The sequence below is a fragment of the Eulemur rufifrons genome, chromosome 7 (genome assembly GCF_041146395.1).
Source record: "Eulemur rufifrons isolate Redbay chromosome 7, OSU_ERuf_1, whole genome shotgun sequence".
Lineage (NCBI taxonomy): Eukaryota > Metazoa > Chordata > Mammalia > Primates > Lemuridae > Eulemur > Eulemur rufifrons.
The window spans coordinates 275,329,906-275,347,589 of record NC_090989.1 but is presented as its reverse complement, the minus strand read 5'-3'; the positions used below and the strand labels follow the sequence as shown (position 1 = coordinate 275,347,589).

The 17,684-nt window shown below is 35.9% G+C and overlaps 1 protein-coding gene across 3 annotated transcripts in view; it reads left to right on the top strand.

Moving 5' to 3' along the window:
- Positions 1-17,684, top strand: part of STRBP (spermatid perinuclear RNA binding protein) — a 127,597-nt gene that overhangs the window by 52,330 nt on the left and 57,583 nt on the right. For all 3 annotated transcript variants that reach the window (XR_011234131.1, XM_069476756.1, XM_069476755.1), the window contains exons 2-3: positions 10,052-10,220; positions 13,627-13,847. Coding sequence is in view for 2 of the 3 variants with exons in the window: in XM_069476756.1 (XP_069332857.1) it covers positions 10,218-10,220; positions 13,627-13,847 (224 nt within the window). In the remaining variant the exon portion in view is untranslated. The remainder of the gene's footprint in view (positions 1-10,051; positions 10,221-13,626; positions 13,848-17,684) is intronic.

Below are 17,684 nucleotides of genomic sequence, written 5' to 3'. Positions count from 1 at the left end.
GGGCACAGAAGGACAGAGAATACTTGAATTCTTAACTGTTTCTTGGCACATTACTTCTTTTTCCTTTTGGTCAGAATTGTCACAAGATCTGTAAATTCTAAAGATAGGCTGATGACCTCTATCACAGCCTTTTAGTGAGAAGAAAATTAAATAGCTACAGACGCACGTATAGTTCTGGTGCTATTTCATGTTTGATCATGGTTTAAAGGAATAGATGTCAAGTTGAGCTTTTAAAGATCACTGTGCAAAATTAAATATACACCTGCTCTTTGATTTGCTTGTGGAGACAGTGATATGAATTGAAAAGATGCAGGAGACCCCAGTTCTAGGGGTGGCTCTGCCAATACCTCACTGTGTGATCACAGACAAATCATTTAACATCTTTGTATATTTGTGCTTTTATATTTTCAAAGACTATAAAAGAAATTTATACCATTGATTCTATTCTTCACTACTTTTCAGGGCTGTTGTGAGCCTTGAATGTGATGCTGTATGAGAAAATATTTTGAGAAATTCATTTGAATTTCTCCTTTGTGCCAGACATGGTTCTAGGTATACAAAAGAAAGAGTAAACAAAGTAAAGACATGATATATATCAGTGGTAAATCCTATGGAGAGAAATAGCACAGGTGTGCTTTGGGAAGGGGTTGCTGCAAGAAGGGTTGCTATTTTATATAGAGTGATCAGGGATGAGCTTATGATAAGATTACATTTGAGCAGACAGCTAAGAAGTGAAGGAACAAATTATGGGGGTAAACTAGCAAATGTAAAGGCTCTGAGGTGGGAGCCTCAGCGAGGATACCAGTGTGGATGGAGCACAGTGAGTGAGGAAGAGAATGATAGAGGATCAGGCCAAGAAGTTAATGGGAATCAGATTTAATAGGGCTTTATAGCCTTAATAATTATGAAATATTTACTCTAAGACAGGAAACTAGTGGAAGGAATGACATGACCTAATTTAATTTAGATTTTAAAAGGAATACTCTGGATGCTATTACTGAGAGTAAACTAGGTGGAGAAGCAAGATGACTACTTGGAAGACAGTGTATAATCCAAGTGTGAGATGATGGTTGCTCAAACCAGGTTGGTACTAGTGGAGGTGGTTAAGAGTGGTTAGATTTTAGATACTGTTGGAAGGACAGGATTTGATGATGGATCAGATTTGGAGTATGAGAGGAAGAGAGGTGTCAGGGATGACTTAAAAGTTTTTGTCATGAGCAGCTGGAGGGTGGAGTAGTTACTTTCTCTTGAGAGAAGGAAGACTGTGAGGAGCAAAATTTTATGTGAGAAAAGAGACAGTGGAGTACTTCATCAAGTAGGAGAACTAAGAAAGTGGTATCTTCCATGGAAACAAGGAAGTGAAGTGTTTGAAGTAGAGAGTAGTCAGCTGTGTCATCTGTTACTAAGATGAGGATTTAGAATTGTTCAAACATTAAATCCCATGGAGATCCTAGGGGACCTTGACAGGAGCTGTTTCAGTGGAGCATTGTGGGGAGATGCTGATTGGGGTAGATTTAAGAGAGAATGGATGGAGAGGAAATGGAAGGCAAAAGTATGAACTTTTAGGGCAAGAATTATGCCCTAAAAGGTGAGCAGAGAATTGGGCTTGTGGCTGTAATGTGAAGCCTAGAGGTCAAGGAATGTTTTTAAATTTTCCTTCTTTTATTATTTTTAAAGATGGGTGCTATTATAATATGTGGGAATGCTGATAGAAATGACCCAGTAAAATGGGGGAAATTAATGATGCAAGAGAGAAAGGAGTGGGCATGATTACTGAGTGTTATCCTGGATGAGACGAAAGGGAATGGATGTAGTAGGGTTTGAGTTTAGGGATTTGGATTAGATAGTAATAGGGACAATTCATTCATAACAGGAAGGAAGAAAGAAAGGAAGGACATATGCATCAAGATATAGTAAGGTTGGCATTTTGCATGAACTAGGAAGCAGGGTGACCTGTCAAATATGAGGAGGTGGGAAGGAGGTATAGATATTTGAAGAAACAAGAAAAGATGTGAAATAATCATTAGGAGAGTGAGAAAGTGAATGAACATTAATTTTTTCACTGGGGTTCCTACTTATGTTTTAGGTGAGGCAGTTCTTGAACATGCAGGATGGTTAGCATCTGAGGTACCAAATGCTAGGAGTACCCACCTAGTTAGTCATTGTGACAACCAAGAAACTTCACATTTTCGAATCCCTCCAGGGGTGTGGTACCACCACTGTTTGAGAACTGTTGAGTATTGGGGCCTTTTGAGGTTCACAATCATGAAAAAGGCCAATTAGCAAGATTATGTGATACATTTTTGTTTCCTCATTAGCCACATTCAACTGTCTAGGGTTACTGGTGTGGTGTAGCCAAGAGGGTTGGAGTTAATCAGAATTGGAGTTTTGCCAGGAGAGGAAAACAGAAGGAATTGCTGGTGTGAGTGATAAATGATAGATCACATAATTTTAGTTGCATAAAGACAGAAATGAGGGCATGAAAAGGATGAGGGACTGTGGAAGGTTGTAGCATTAGTGGATTATAGGCCCTGGTGGGGAGTGGGTATCTATTTATTTATTTATTTATTTCAATTTAATTTTACAGAATCAAAGAGTCTAACAGTATATCTTGTTAGATACAGTATGTCCTCATAATGTATACATTATTTCTTGTACAATGATATGAAATAATATGGGAAATATTCATGATAAATTATTAAGTGAACAGTGCAAGTTAAAAACAATAGTTTCATATTTTTTTCCCCACCCCCCCTTTCCCGAGTCAGCACCTTCAAGTGTTACCAGGGAGTGGGTATCTAAAACAGAAAAGAAGATGAGAACATTGGAGGAAAGGAATATATAAGGAATGTCGAGGCCAGAAGTTTTACTGAAGTGATTACTGAAATTCTAAGATGTATGCCAGGAGTAGAGTTGAGTATGTGTCAATGAGCTAAGTACTAAAGTCCTAAAGAAATGGGAAGGGACTAGGGGGATTAATTCAAGATGAATGAAGTAAGTCAAAAAAAATAATGGAATGTGCTTATGGAGAAAGGTTTAGAAATTCCCTGTAAGGCACTGTGGTGATGACTGCCATGGAAATACATTGTAAGAGATGGTGATCTTTTAAAGATGAGTCGGATAATTGTCATTTCTCTGTTCAAAATCCTCTAAGGGCTCCCTATCTCAGAGTAAAAGCCATAGTCCTTAAAGTGACCATAAGGACCCTATATTAAGACTTGACAACCTGACCCATGACCAAATTTGGCCCATTGCCTATTTTTGTATGACCAGTGGGCTAGGAATGATTTTTACATTTTTAAGTGGTTAAAAATATCAAAAATTGGTATTTTGTGATGTGAAAATTATGTGAAATTAAAATTTCAGTGTCCATAAATAAGTTTTATTGAAACACAGCCACACTTACTTGTTTACGTGTTGTCTATTGCTACATTTGTGCTACAAAGGCAGAGTTGAGTAGAGACCTTATGGCCTGAAAGTCTAAAGTATTTACTATCTAGCACTGTAAAGAAAAAGTTTGCCAACCTCTGCTCTATATGGTCTGACCCCTTCCCTCTTACCTTTCTGTCCTCTGCCCTCCTCTCCCCAACTCACCCCATTCCAGCCTCATTGGACTCCTTTTTGTTCCTCCCCTACTGCAGGCACGCTCTTTCTTAGGGCTGCTGCTTTAACTCTTTCCTTTGCCAGAAGTGCTTATTCCATAGATGTCTGCATGGCTAACTTGCCACCCCATCAAGTCTTTGCTCAGGTGCCACCTTTGCAATAAGGTCTGATAGTCTTTTTAGAATTGCACTCCCCTCCATGCAATTACCTGTGTGTGCTTACACTGTCTGCTTTCTTGCTAGCTCTCTTTTCCAAGCATTTCACACCTTCTAACATACTTATTTTTATATTTATTGTTTTTGGTTTTTTCTCCCCTGCTGGGCTTAAACCACAGGGCAGGGATTTTTGTCTGTTTTGTTTACTGATGCAGCCAAAGTGTCTAGGACAATGCCTGGGATATTATAGGTGCTCAGTAAGTACTTGTTGAAATACATTGAAGTCATCTGACTTGTTGAATGTTGTTCTTTCCCATAAGATATACCAGGGATTGGGAAGGGGTAGTGAGTATTTATTTCAGTGAGCAGATGTATTTTTCAATTATCACAACCCACCCCCCCCACCTTTTTTTTTTTTTTGTAGACAACAGTCTCACTCTGTTGCCCTGGCTAGAGTGCAGTTGTGTCATCATAGCTCACTGCCACCCCAAACTCCTGGGCTCAAATGATTCTCCTGCCTCAGCCTCCCGAGTAGCTGGGACTACAGGTGTGCGCACTACCATGCCTGACTAATTTTTAGTTTTTTGTAGAGGTTGGGTCTCGCTATGTTGCCTAGGCTGATCTGGAAGTCCTGGGCTCAAGCAGTCCTCTTGCCTTGGCCTGCCAAAGTGCTAGGCTTACAGTTGTGAGCCACCATGCTGAGCTTATCCCCTTTTTGAATTGGTTGCTTGAGAAGAGCTTTTCCATTTTGCTCACTGAAAGTAAATATTCAGGTTCAATTTCACTGGCTCATTCAGTGTATTTTAGGTTAGGGTTATAGTTATCGTGTCATCTTTGCTAATGCTGTTAACTGAGAAAGGACCTTTTGGCCTCTGCACAGTGTTGTAAGGCTTCAAATGGTATGGTGGTATCAAACTTTTCTATCATTATTATAGGTGTTTTTAGGTAGGGATGAATAGCTGGATTTTTGGACTAGGTAAGGATTTTATATTAGCTATTGATATGTAATTTATAGGATTTTCAGTTTAGCCTTCCCTCGTGTGCTTTTTTTAATATAAAAAAAGGAAAGTTCCAGAGGAAAGTACTGAAATTCAGTATTCTTTTCACATTAGTGTTGCACAGAAATTTAATGCTATCATGTAGAGAAAGTTTAATTTATTTGAAGAGATTTGGGGGGAGTTTTATATTTATATGTGTTTGTTCTTACTTCCCTTAATATGTTCAGAGTTCATTCATCATTGTATCCTCTGTAGTACCAAGCATAGTACCAAGTATAGAATAGACATTTAATTGGTAAATCTGTATTTACTTATGAATCTTACATAATTTATCTTAAAGTGATCTTCTTGGGGTACCAGTGAGGTGTTGTTTTCTTAATTTTTTCTTGCCCATCTTTAATGTAGTGGATATGTGATTCTTTCACAAGAAAGAACCTTCCATAAGAAAGTAGAGCCTGCTTATTTTATTTTTACATAGCTTGTTTTGGAGAGGTGGCCTATATTAGCATTAACAAAATTGAAAGTTTTCTAAAGCTACTGTTTTGAGAGTAAATAATTTGCTAGATTCCATTTCAATGTGTTTGCAAGATATTACTTGGAATTTTTAAAGAAAGTATTTTTTTTTTTTTTTTGAGACAGAGTCTCACTCTGTTGCCCAGGCTAGAGTGAGTGCCGTGGCGTTAGCCTAGCTCACAGCAACCTCAAACTCCTGAGCTCAAGGGATCCTCCTGTCTCAGCCTCCCGAGTAGCTGGAATTACAGGCATGCACCACCATGCCCGGCTAATTTTTTCTATATATATTTTTAGCTGTCCATATAATTTCTTTCTATTTTTAGTAGAGATGGGGTCTGGCTCTTGCTCAGGCTGGTCTCGAACTCCTGAGCTCAAACGATCCGCCCACCTCGGCCTCCCAGAGTGCTAGGATTACAGGCGTGAGCCACCACGCCCGGCCATAAAGAAAGTATTTTTAACATTTTCTCCTTATTGCATTTCAGAAAAATCTTTAAATATTGGACTGATTTTTGTAGTTTGAACACTGAAAGCATAGTTCTTTAGTTTTGAGATTTGTGCCCTATTGAAAGGGTCTGATACTCAAGAACCTTGCTTTGTAGGCTGAGTAGCCTGACATCTAAAGCCTTTCACTGTTAGAGGTCATTTTAAAAAGTGATACACTGCCACCTAAAAAGCAAGATCCATGAAAGAAAAAAGTTGATAAGTTGGAATAAACTAAAATTAAAAATTTCTGCTCTATGAAAGACACTGTTAAGATGATGAAAAAACAAGCTACTGGGAGAAAAATCTTTGCAAAACACATCTCAGATAAAGGACTGGTATCCAAAATATAGAAGGAACTCTTAAGACTATACAATATGAAAATAACCCAATTAAAAAATGGCTATAAAATCTTGGCACCTCACTAAAGAAGATAATACAGATGTCAAATAAGCATATAATAAAATGCTCAACATCATATGTTATCAGAGAATTTCAGATTAAAACAACAATGATATACCACTATACATGTATTAGAATGGCCAAAATCAAGAACACTGACAACACCAAATGTTGAGGAGGATGTGGAGCAATAGGAATTCTCATTCATTACTGGTGGGAATGCAAAATGGTATAGCCACTTAGACAGTTTAGTGGTTTCTTAACAAAACTAAACATACTCTTATATGATCCAGCAATTGCTCTCTGTGGTATTTACCCAAGGAAGTTGAAAACTTATGTCTACACAGAAACACTTATGTTTATAGTACTTTATTCATAATTTTTGAAACTTGGAATCAATCAAGATGTCCTTCAGCAGGTGAATGGATAAACTATCATACATCCATACAATTGAGTTATTCAGTGATAGGAAGAAATTAGCTATGTCATGGAAAGACATGGAAAAAGCTTAGATACTTATCACTAAATGAAAGTCTGAAAACGCTACATATGCTGTATGACTCCAACTATGACATTTTTGAAAAGGCAAAAGTATAGACTATAAAAAAAAAATCTGTGGTTACCATGGGCTTGTGAGGAGGTGGGAATGGTCAAATAGGTGGAGCACAGGGGATTTTTAGGGCAGTGAAACTATTCTATATGATACTGTAGTGGTGGATTCATGTCATTTTTTAAAACCCATAATTTCTACAACAAAAGAGTGAACCCTAAGGTAAACTGTGAACTTTAGTTAATAATAATATATCAACATTGGCTTATCATTGGTAACAAATGTACCATACTAATGCAAGATGTCAATAGTAAGGGAAACTGTGGGTGGTGGGGAGAAAAGGAAATACTCTCCACTCATTTTTCCTATAAATCTAAAACTGCTCTAAAAATAATCTCTGTTAATTGAAAAAAAAACCCTGCTCAATAAAAAGTGATACACACACCTTTATATAACATTCCACCTGTTGCCTAAAGCTGTTCTAAGTAGAGCACAGCTAGTATTTTTCTAAGCTTAGTTTTTCAGACTAAGCATACATCTCATGTGTAGACAAAACATTTCTATTTAACATTAGAAAATTTAAAGTGTGTTTTTTTTTCCTGAAACCATTTATTGAGTGTATACTTTTTGACAGATATTACTAGGTATTTTTTTTAATAACCTGTCTCATTTACTAGTCACTCCTTTGCACAGGTGAGAAAACTCTGGTTCAGATGAGGGAAGTGGCAAAACTCGTTCTTTAATTTAAGGCCTGTCTGACTCCAGAGCCTGTGTACTATACAGCCTTAGTAATTCGCATAGACTTATTTTTGAAATAGCTAAAGTTGATCCCATGAAATAAATAAATGTAAATCTTTTGTAGCCAAAATAATATTAAAGAAGATTGTCTGGATCTGAATCTTGGCTCTACTGTTTACTTGCTTTTTGATTTTAATTAGGTTGTATTATTTCCTTTATGCTTTAGTTTCCTTGTGTGTTAAATGGAGACAGTAATTGAGATTGTTGTGAGGATGTGAGGATTAAATGAATTAATGTATGAAAAGCTCTTAGGCATTGGTGTGGCTGGTACAAAGTTTGAGTTCCATAAGTGTTATCTGTTAATTAGTAATGAAATAATTTATCATTTTATATATAAAGGAAACTGAGATCCAAGGAAATTAAGTAACTTTTTGAGTCACATGGCTTTCTAAATAAGGTCACATAGCTATTAAATGGCAAAGTTGGTATTTTTAAAATTTCAAGGCCCGAATTTTATCCACTCAGTTGACCTTTTTTTCCTTAAAAAAGAGAAATTCTTTAAAAATGTGTTGCAGTTGCTCCCTGTCAGCATAGAGTAAACCAAATACAATTGGACTTTTTCTCAATCAGATTGATATAGTAGGGGAACAGTATTGATTTATGATTTAGCTTCTAGACCATGCTCTGTCACTGGTTAACTGTATGACCATAATGTCTGATTCTGTTTCACGCGTAAACTGAGGGTAGGGTTGGTCACATGATTTCTAAGTTCATTTTACATCACTGACAGAATATGATTGTAAGAATCTGTGCTTTTATCATGAATTATTGCACTGTGCTATTATCCTCTGAAGTTCCTACATGTTTTTGATGTATGGGTAATGTAGTTGTCCTCTATGCTAAATGGCTACAGAGTACTGTGCTCTTATACTGGTGATCCACAGTTTCCCCACTACATCAGAAAAAAGCTCTTTCTTAGCATTGTTCCCACTCTTTCTGCTTTCAGTCTGCTTTCTTAAAATGGTTGATTTATTGGCTTCACACCTTTATAGAGAAAGCTTGTGGACTTGGTTTCAGTTCTCAACTGGACACGTAGCAATCCTTTTTGGCTGCTGGATTTACAGCTAAGTATTGAATGGTTGAATCCCCTAGAATGGAGTAGGGTTGGGAATGGGAGATGCTGAAGACTTTAGTTGTGTAGTATGAGCCTTATATGGAAGGTACAATTTTAGTGACGAGCATTTTTGAGATACCTCTTACCTTGAGATCTTGTTTTAATCTGTTTGTTAACTTGGTTGTACAAAAGGACCCTATGAATTATAGTACTTGTGCATTCCCTCTTAAATGTGATATAAATAATAACCCAAGTAAGTTCCATTTATTAGAATGTGTTCAGTTATATACTTTTTTTTTTTTTTTTAAATCAAGCTTGACTGGCTTATTTCAGGTGGATTTTGTAAACCAGAGCTAGGGAAGGTGGTTTTAGTTTTGCATGTAGGTCACACACAGCTGAGTGTCATTTGACTATAATTGTGGGTCTGTGTTTTCATTTGAAATACTGAGAAGAGTTAAATATCACATCTGTAATTTTCCTCGTCCAAATAATTTAAAAAGGAATTTATTTCTTGAAGAGAGCAACCAATAATATTAAGAAACTGTTATGGACAATAGTCTTCTAAGGATGTTTCCTTATTTAAAGGAAAGATATTTAAGTGAAGAGGAAGGTATTTTTCTGAATGTTTTTATATGATATGTGTTATGTAAATTAGTTCCTCTGATATCCATGTAGTGAAAACATGTATTCTATTTTGATGTTAGCCTTTGTTTTTGTGTTTTTCTTTTTTCACTAGCTGGGCTTCTAGTATATAAAGATTTCTTGAGTGCTCAGAAGACTTGACTTTTACACTATCTGGAATAAAATAAAATCTTATGAAGATGGAACAAAGTGGGTAACAGAATGGTAATTAGACCTCTGGGCAGAAATATATTGGCGAATTCTGGCAAGGCATACCCAGGGGTAATGAAGTTAGGATCTAGTGAATATTCAGTAGCCTGTGGCATAGCAGTGCATACAGGCTGAGAGGCAAGTAGGGTCTTTTGGGAGTTAGGAGAATAGAGCCAAAAAAGCATTCTGAATTTTAGACCTAAAAATAATTAACGCACAAACATTGTGCTAACATGTAGTATCTGTTGTCTAATGGCAGCATCAATGGGAAAACATCATGACACATTTTCAGGTTTCTTATCTACCGAATTTTCAGATAGGTCTGAGTAATACCAATTTCTAGTTGAAAATCTGATGGTTAATTGCAATATTGTTGCCACCAGTAGTAGTATTACTCTTCCAGGTGGTGCTTCTTAACTGAGTCTGTGTGTGCAAATATATTTATCTTATTGAATACAGGTCAGCCAGATGCCACATTCTGGCCACCAGGAGGGTTAACTTTTCTGGCCATATCACCTAGACTCTTGGGCTCAGGGCTTCAAAGGATGTGTTAGCTTTTTGTTTGAACTGAGGTAATTTTCCTCTATAAACATGTTTATGGACTTCACATTCAGATTTGAAATTAATTGTAAATAAGCATTTTTGAAATTTTCCTCCTCTGTTACAGGTGTATTCCAGAGAATAGGTCTTCAAACATCTTTGCTGCATTGACGCTGAGCTGTCAGGGGACTAAGGCTTATGAGGAGGTATTGTCACACAAAACAGTGCCTAGTGAAGACCACAAGAAAGAGGGGAAAGGATCGGAAAAAGAAGCTAAAATACTATAGAAAACCATGGTAGGTTGCTATTCATATTTTATTAATTTAGTTACAAATGATTCTAATAATTTAAAAATGGAAATGTTAACAGTGAGGACAAGTGAAAAAACAATGGTGTTAATTTTTGGCTCTATGACCTCAGATAAAGATGGCACTCTACTATTTAAGCAAAGCAAATGAGTTCAGATTTATTATAAGCCCTTTAAACCGCAAGATGGAGCCCCACGAGCCTACTGGTAATAAATTATTAAAACAAAGTAAGGAATGCTCATAAATAATATTTTCTAATAAAACTGGTATTAGCAAACTGATACAAATAACTAGACGACCTTGAACTTGAAATTAAGTAATTTTTCTCTATTCTTCTACCTGAAGTTCAGTTTTTTCCTATGGAAATTAAAAATCGTGAACCAGTCCTTTAGTGATATGAATGGTATAGGAGTTTATAAAATGTGTGAATGTTTTATTCAAAAAGCCACCTCTTTTACATGCTTTTAAAATAATAGGGTAAAGTGTTGGGTGTACTAGGGGTACTGAACTGAGTATCAGGAAAAACTTGGCTTTTTGTGGAGATTTGAGACTTGAATTTGTGGTGGTAGATGAGGTCATAACCTCTGATACCTAGGTTTTTAATTGATAAAACATGCTGAATTTTTTTTCCTTAGTATTTTGGTTCTAGAGGATGTTGTGTGAATTTTCTTCCCTAAGTATGAAAAGGTTTAAAAAGACATTCAAGCGGGAGAAAAAGCACAAAATATTAATCATCAGTATGTGTGGAATATATTGTTTAGCAAGTCTGATCGTGTTTCTTTAAATGTTACTGACTTTTTGAAATATTTGTGTCCAGGATTATAACCTGGTCGACTTGCTTTTTAGAGAAGAAATTCTACGAATATTTTAGATCTAGATGGTGGGGAAAAAATGTTAACTTGGGATTTTCTCTCATTTTACTTATATTGGTGAGATGTGAAAAAACCACACTGATACTGGTGTTTCTTACCATGTGAATTATTTGCCTGTTTAGCTCTTTTCTTGTGGTCTTGATATTCTTACAACTAAAAGAAATGCTTTATATATAGTATTTGTCAAAGTTGATGAAAATTCCTTCCCTAGTTTCTTTTTAAATTTAGCTTAGATTTTCCAGTGTAGAAATGTTATGTTTTTATATAATTGTTCAATATTTTCCAATTTCTCCTTTTGCTTGCTTCTTAAATCTCAGAAATAAATAGAATTTTCTGTTTCTGTATAGTTCTTCTGATTTAATTTTTAATACTTAAATCTGTTTGGAGCTTATTTGAGTGAATAAGATTTCTTTCCATTTTGTTTTTGTTTTATCTGTTTCTTCAGTTCTTCCTTTTACCATTGTTTCAAAATGATTATCCCATCATACCCAGTAGACTCTTTAACATTGGCAGTGTGTATTATTTGTGAGATAAACAGCAAATGTTTGTGTAATGTAGCAATATGTAATTTTGCTCAGGTGAGGCCACCGGGCAGGACTGAATAATTTAGCAAGTACATGAGCCTAGCTGACAACCTGGCATCTTCAACTCTTCGTATGGCTCTTTTGTTTTCTAGCTACTTGTTTTAGGTTATGAGTAAATTTCATAAAGTGCTTAAAAAGTTGCTTTGTGGCAAAAAGGCTCCAGTTGGAAACTTGGTTATGGATGTCAAGTAAGAAAGAAATCTAGACAGATGATTTTTATTGAGAAAAAGGAAAACTTTCTGATTGATTTTAGCTCTATATTTATATAATGATTGAGGTTTTTCAAAGGATTACTAACTTTGTTAGTTAAAATTTGCTTCACTTTATAGGGGACAGTGACACTGTAATGTTAATTTACTAGTATCCAAAATAATACGATTTTTTTTTTTTTTTTTGAGACAGAGTCTCACTTTGTTGCTCCGGGGTAGAGTGAGTGCCGTGGCCGTCAGCATAGCTCACAGCAACCTCAAACTCCTGGGCTTAAACGATCCTACTGCCTCAGCTTCCCGAGTAGCTGGGACTGTAGGCATGCGCCACCATGCCCGGCTAATTTTTTCTATATATTTTTAGTTGTTCAGCTAATTTCTTTCTATTTTTAGTAGAGACAGGGTCTCGCTCTTGCTCAGGCTGGTCTTGAACCCCTGAGCTCAAACGATCCGCCCGCCTCGGCCTCCAGAGTGCTAGGATTACAGGCGTGAGCCTCCGCGCCCGGCCCAAAATAATATGATTTTTAAACATTGATATTCAAACAAAAACAAAAGAGGCAAGGCTGTTTATAAAGAATTGTGAATGTTTTAGTTTGCAGTGGACTTCAAAACAAAATATTTACCTTGTACACATAATTTCAGGTAAGTAAAGACACTGTAACCAGTCTTTAAAGAGAATACTTTGAGATTTATGGAAAACTCACCAAGTTATCCTTGTTCATTTTGCTCTGTACTGGTACAAGTGTCTTAATGATATTAGTAAATTTGGAAATATTCAAAGCTTTTTGGATGTGTGACTCATGAGTGTTAAGGATCTACTCTGTTAAATTTTTGTGAAATTCATTGTATTTCTAGGCATTAATCTACTCCATTAATTTCTGGGCCAGCATGTCATTTCAATTATTTCTTTTTAAAATTTTTTGATGTTTGGTTTTAGTACAATGGAACCACCCATCCATGTTTTTAGAATATTTCTTGATACTCTCATTCATATTTTTTACCCCATATGAGCTTTAACATGACTTTTGTTGAGGTTTAAGTGAATCAATTCTGAGGAGATTTTGATTGAGAATGTAATATATTTGTACATTAGCTTGGGAATTTGTTTTGTAATATATATTATTCCCATTCTGGAATTCGGAATGTCTCCTGCTAATCTATTTTAAAAATTAAAGCCAAATTAAGCCAAAGGTTTGAATGTCAAATAGTAAACACTATTCCAGTGTTTCTCAGTTTTCTTACAGTGTTTACACATAACTTTGTATTTTGTACTATTACCGTATTATGAAATACCACTTTTTTTTTAAGGTGCTAAAGTCTGTAGCAGTTTGGAAAGGAGTGGCTGGGTATCATGAGTCACCATCATGCATTTGTAGAGACTCCTAAAGCTAGGAAGTTTCTTGCAGATGTTGTGTGGTATGATGACCTTTTTTGAAGTGGTATTCAGAATGCATAGGTTCAGCTAAAAGATATATAATACATAATGCCAAGTGTGACCTAGGTGACCCTTACCAAAACATGAACGAAAGCTTTAATTTTCTGGTGTGAAGTTCAGTAGAATGGGATTTTACTTCCCATTCCTGAACAATTTTTTATTGTCTCAACACTAACTATTTCACAATGGTGTGACAATGCTACGAATTGACTTAAAATACATTTGTATGTCATCCTTTTCAGGTGGTAGGTGGTGTTTCTTTTGTTGAAGTAATTGTTTTCTTTTTCCATCTGACAGAGATCTATTCGATCTTTTGCCAATGATGATCGCCATGTTATGGTGAAACATTCAACAATCTATCCATCTCCAGAGGAACTTGAAGCTGTTCAGAATATGGTGTCCACTGTTGAATGTGCTCTTAAACATGTCTCAGATTGGTTGGATGAAACAAATAAAGGCACAAAAACAGAGGGTGAGACAGAAGGGAAGAAAGATGAGGCCGGAGAAAGCTATTCCAAGTGAGTGTGGACTGGCCTCTGTGATGCTGTATTAGATTGCAGAGCAAAGCTTGAGGATCCTGCTGGATTGAGTTTGTGATATGATATTTTTTGGGTCTTCTCAATTAATGACTACAACCAAAGAAGTAAATGCTATGTGGAATATTTCTGAGTTAAATGTGAAAGGAAAGCAAGAAAGGAATAATGATTAGAGCCAGAAAAAGAATACAGAACTTTTTGAGAATATATCAAGCCAGAAAAAGAATACAGAACCTTTTGAGAGTATATCAAGTCCTTTAAAATCTTTATGTTTGAAGGTTATGATATATGATCTTTTTCCTGTGTTGGTTCAGCTTCCTAGATTTTGAAATAAATAACAGTGTTTTTGATCTCTGGGGAGATCATAAGATACCATTTTTGTCAGGCATTTAAAAATCCTAACATAGAAAAAAGAGTGTAGGGAAATGTATTTTAAAAGTTTTTTTTTTTTTTTTTTTTTAACTGTATCTGCCTTGTTGGTTTCAGGAATTTAGCACAATGTCTTGCATGTTGTAAATGCTCGTTGTATATTTGTCAAATGAATGAAGATCTAAATGGAGCCAGACTCTACAATTATAGTAGTGTATTCTAAGTACTGTGATAATACTAGAGATTAGTGAGATAAAGATGAAGTGGTAACTTGAGTCAGATCAAGAACCTTTTTATGCTATGCTAAGCTTAGTGTTATTGTTTTGAGCAGTTGTCATTATGGTTGGAATGAATGTATAACTTTGAAAGATTGAGCTATGATATATATATACACACACACACACGTATATATAAGATATATATCTCTCTCATAAGGCTTGCTATTTTTTTTTTTTTAACCCATTTTAAATACATTTTCTCGTGATGTTTCTTCTCAAGTCTGGCGTACTTTTGGAAAGTATTCCTATAGACTTGATTAACTGGATGAGGTCACTGTGTTTTAAAGGTTTTTTTAAAGGATAATATGCTCTATACTTTCATTTGGATTTTTAAATATAGCTCTATGTGTGGATGCTGTTGATTGTCTATGTAAAGTCTTTCCATTATGTGGAACAGTCCCTGGTTGAGCACTTGCCTATGATCCTTCCCATGTTGTGGAATTCAAGGAATACAGAATGATAAAACAGAGGCAGGCATGTCTTCCAAGAACAGAATTGTGTTCTGGTAATAGACATATATTGTTCTAAAAGGCACCAAGATGGGTGAGGGCTACCTTGTATTTATTAAGCACTTTCTGTTGCCAGACACTGTAAGGCAGCTTTTACCTTTGCTCTCTTATTTCAACCTATTATTTTACCTTTTTACAAACTGACTCAAAAATCAAATAAAAGGTACAAGGTCCTATAATTTGTATTATTAGGAATTTGTTTTTAATTTTAAGTAATTCACATATAGTAAATTAAAATACATTGGGTCCTTGCTTTACAGTAACTGCTGTATTCAAATTTATTCAAATTCAGGACTGTTTGAATTAGGACTTAGTTTCTCTGATCAATCATACTGTCTTCTACATGTGGGGTTGTTAAGAGTCTAGCTAAATCAAGATTCTGCTGAAGTCAAATTTTCAGGTTGCCTTGCTTGACATTGGTAATTTGGACCAATGCGTTTTCTGAACTTGGGAAGTAGCCATATGGTGTAAAACACCTGATTGTTGTGGTCAGACCAACTTGGGTTTGAATCTAGGCTTTACTTTCTCTGTGAACTTGAACAATTACGATTTAGAATTTAATAATTGAGTTAATAATGGCTATCTAATAATAGCTACCATTTATTGAGTGCCAGCTAGTGTACCAGATTATCTTTCACATTATCTTCCAACAAACCTACTGATCTCTATTATTATTATTCCCCTTTTCCCACCCCCATTTTACTTATGAAATTTCCACTGCTCCAAATTTACATATGAAAAAAGAGTGATTGAGAATCATTAATGAACTTTAACTTGCTTAAGGTCACTGAGTAATTATGTGTGGTGGAGCCAGGATTCATATTCATGTCTGTCTAACTCCAGATCCAGTTTTCTTAGCATCTGTGCTTCAATTTCCTATGAATAAAATGTGTAAGTACAGAGCAGGGAGAGATGATATACTGGTTCTGGGAATCAGAAAAAGCTTTGTGAAGGAGGTAGCATTTGAAATAGGCTGAGAGGATGGGTGGGTAGGATTTTGGCAGGCAAAATGGAAGAAAAAGTAAATCTCAGCAAAGATCTAGGTGTGAGAAAAGGTATAGGGTTGGTTTAAGGAATAATAGCTGTTGTTTATTGAGCTACTAATATCTCTTGGGCTCTGGGCAAAGTTCATTACTTAAATTATATTCTTAGTACCACTCTGTGAGAAAGGTATTATTCCTGTTTTGCAAATGAAGAAGCAGTTTCAAAGAAGTCAAGTAATTTGTGTAATGTCACATAGTAAGTGGCAGAGCCAGTATTTGAACCTTGAACCAGAAAGTTATACCGCCTTCTAAATTGCCTCCCAATATGGAAAGTGTCTAAGTGTTTAGTGGGACACCAAGGAAAATAGTAGGTGGAGTGCCATCTAGGCAGTGCTTTTGGAAAATTCTAGTTGTAGTATATTGTATACAGTGTGTTGGAGATAACAGAGTTTGGTCAGTAAGGCCAGTGAGGAGGAGGTTATTGAGGTCTTCTACTTGACAGATAATAAGAGCCTGAAGAAACTGGTTTGAAGGCAGTAGTTTAAGTGTGATTATGAAGGAGGAATTTATTAATATAAACCATTACAGGGTACTAGAATTGAGAGGATGAGAGGGATACAAAGGAAGAGAGAATCAGAGATGACTGGCTTTATTCTTAATATCAGACAATTGCCTACATGGACATATACCATCTTTATAGTTTTTGGTTAATGTTTATTGAATCCCTAAGGTGTGCCAGGCACTGAACCTGTGGCTAGATTATTTATAACTTCCTGTTTAGTTTCCACTGCCACAATTTGTTTCTCTTTTTCTCTACTTGATTCTCAACTTTGCTGATCGTTGCCCAACTCTGCTGAATCTTTGCTTCCAGCTAGAATGACCTTTTTCCATCTAGCTAAATCAAGACTCTGCTGAAGTCAAATTTTCAGGTTGCCATGCTTGACATCTCTAATTTGGACCACTGCCTTTTCTAAACTTAGGAAGCAACCATATGATGTAAAGAACCTGAGTGTTGTGGTCAAACCAGCTTGGTTGGGTTTGAATCTAGGCTTTGCTTTCTTTGTGAACTTCAACAGTTAACTTTTCTGAGGTTCATATTTCTTATCTTCCAAGTGGAGGCTTGTTGTGAGGTTTTTAAATGAGAATATATGGCACACAGTTTGTTCTCAGATGTTACTTTCTCTTCCCCTTTTATGCAGGGTACATAAACTGTTATTGCTTTTGTTGCTTAACTACAATGTAAGCTGCAGGAGAGACTGTATCTCCTTTGGTATGTTTTCCATACTAACACTTGCTTACTTGTTGAATGACTGCTAAGCTTAATTAATATTTTTACTTGTGATTAAAGGAGATGAACCAATAAGAAATTTTCAGAATTAAAATTAAGGGTAGATGAACATTTTTCTCATGCACCATTCACGACTTGATGTTCTTTGAGTATTTGCTCTTTTAGCTACTCCTGGATTTGGGATACATATACTGGCAGTTTATCTTTGGTTTGATCTTTCCTTCCTCAGCTCTTTACATTAGACACATTTTTCTGCTTTCCCCGTAAGCTTTTGTGGATTCCTAGAATGATAAAACTAGGAATTTATCATTCCTAGAATGATAAAACTGGATGACCTTAGGTCATCTAGCTGATGGCCCTTTTACCGTTGTGAATACTGAGCCAGCAGGCAC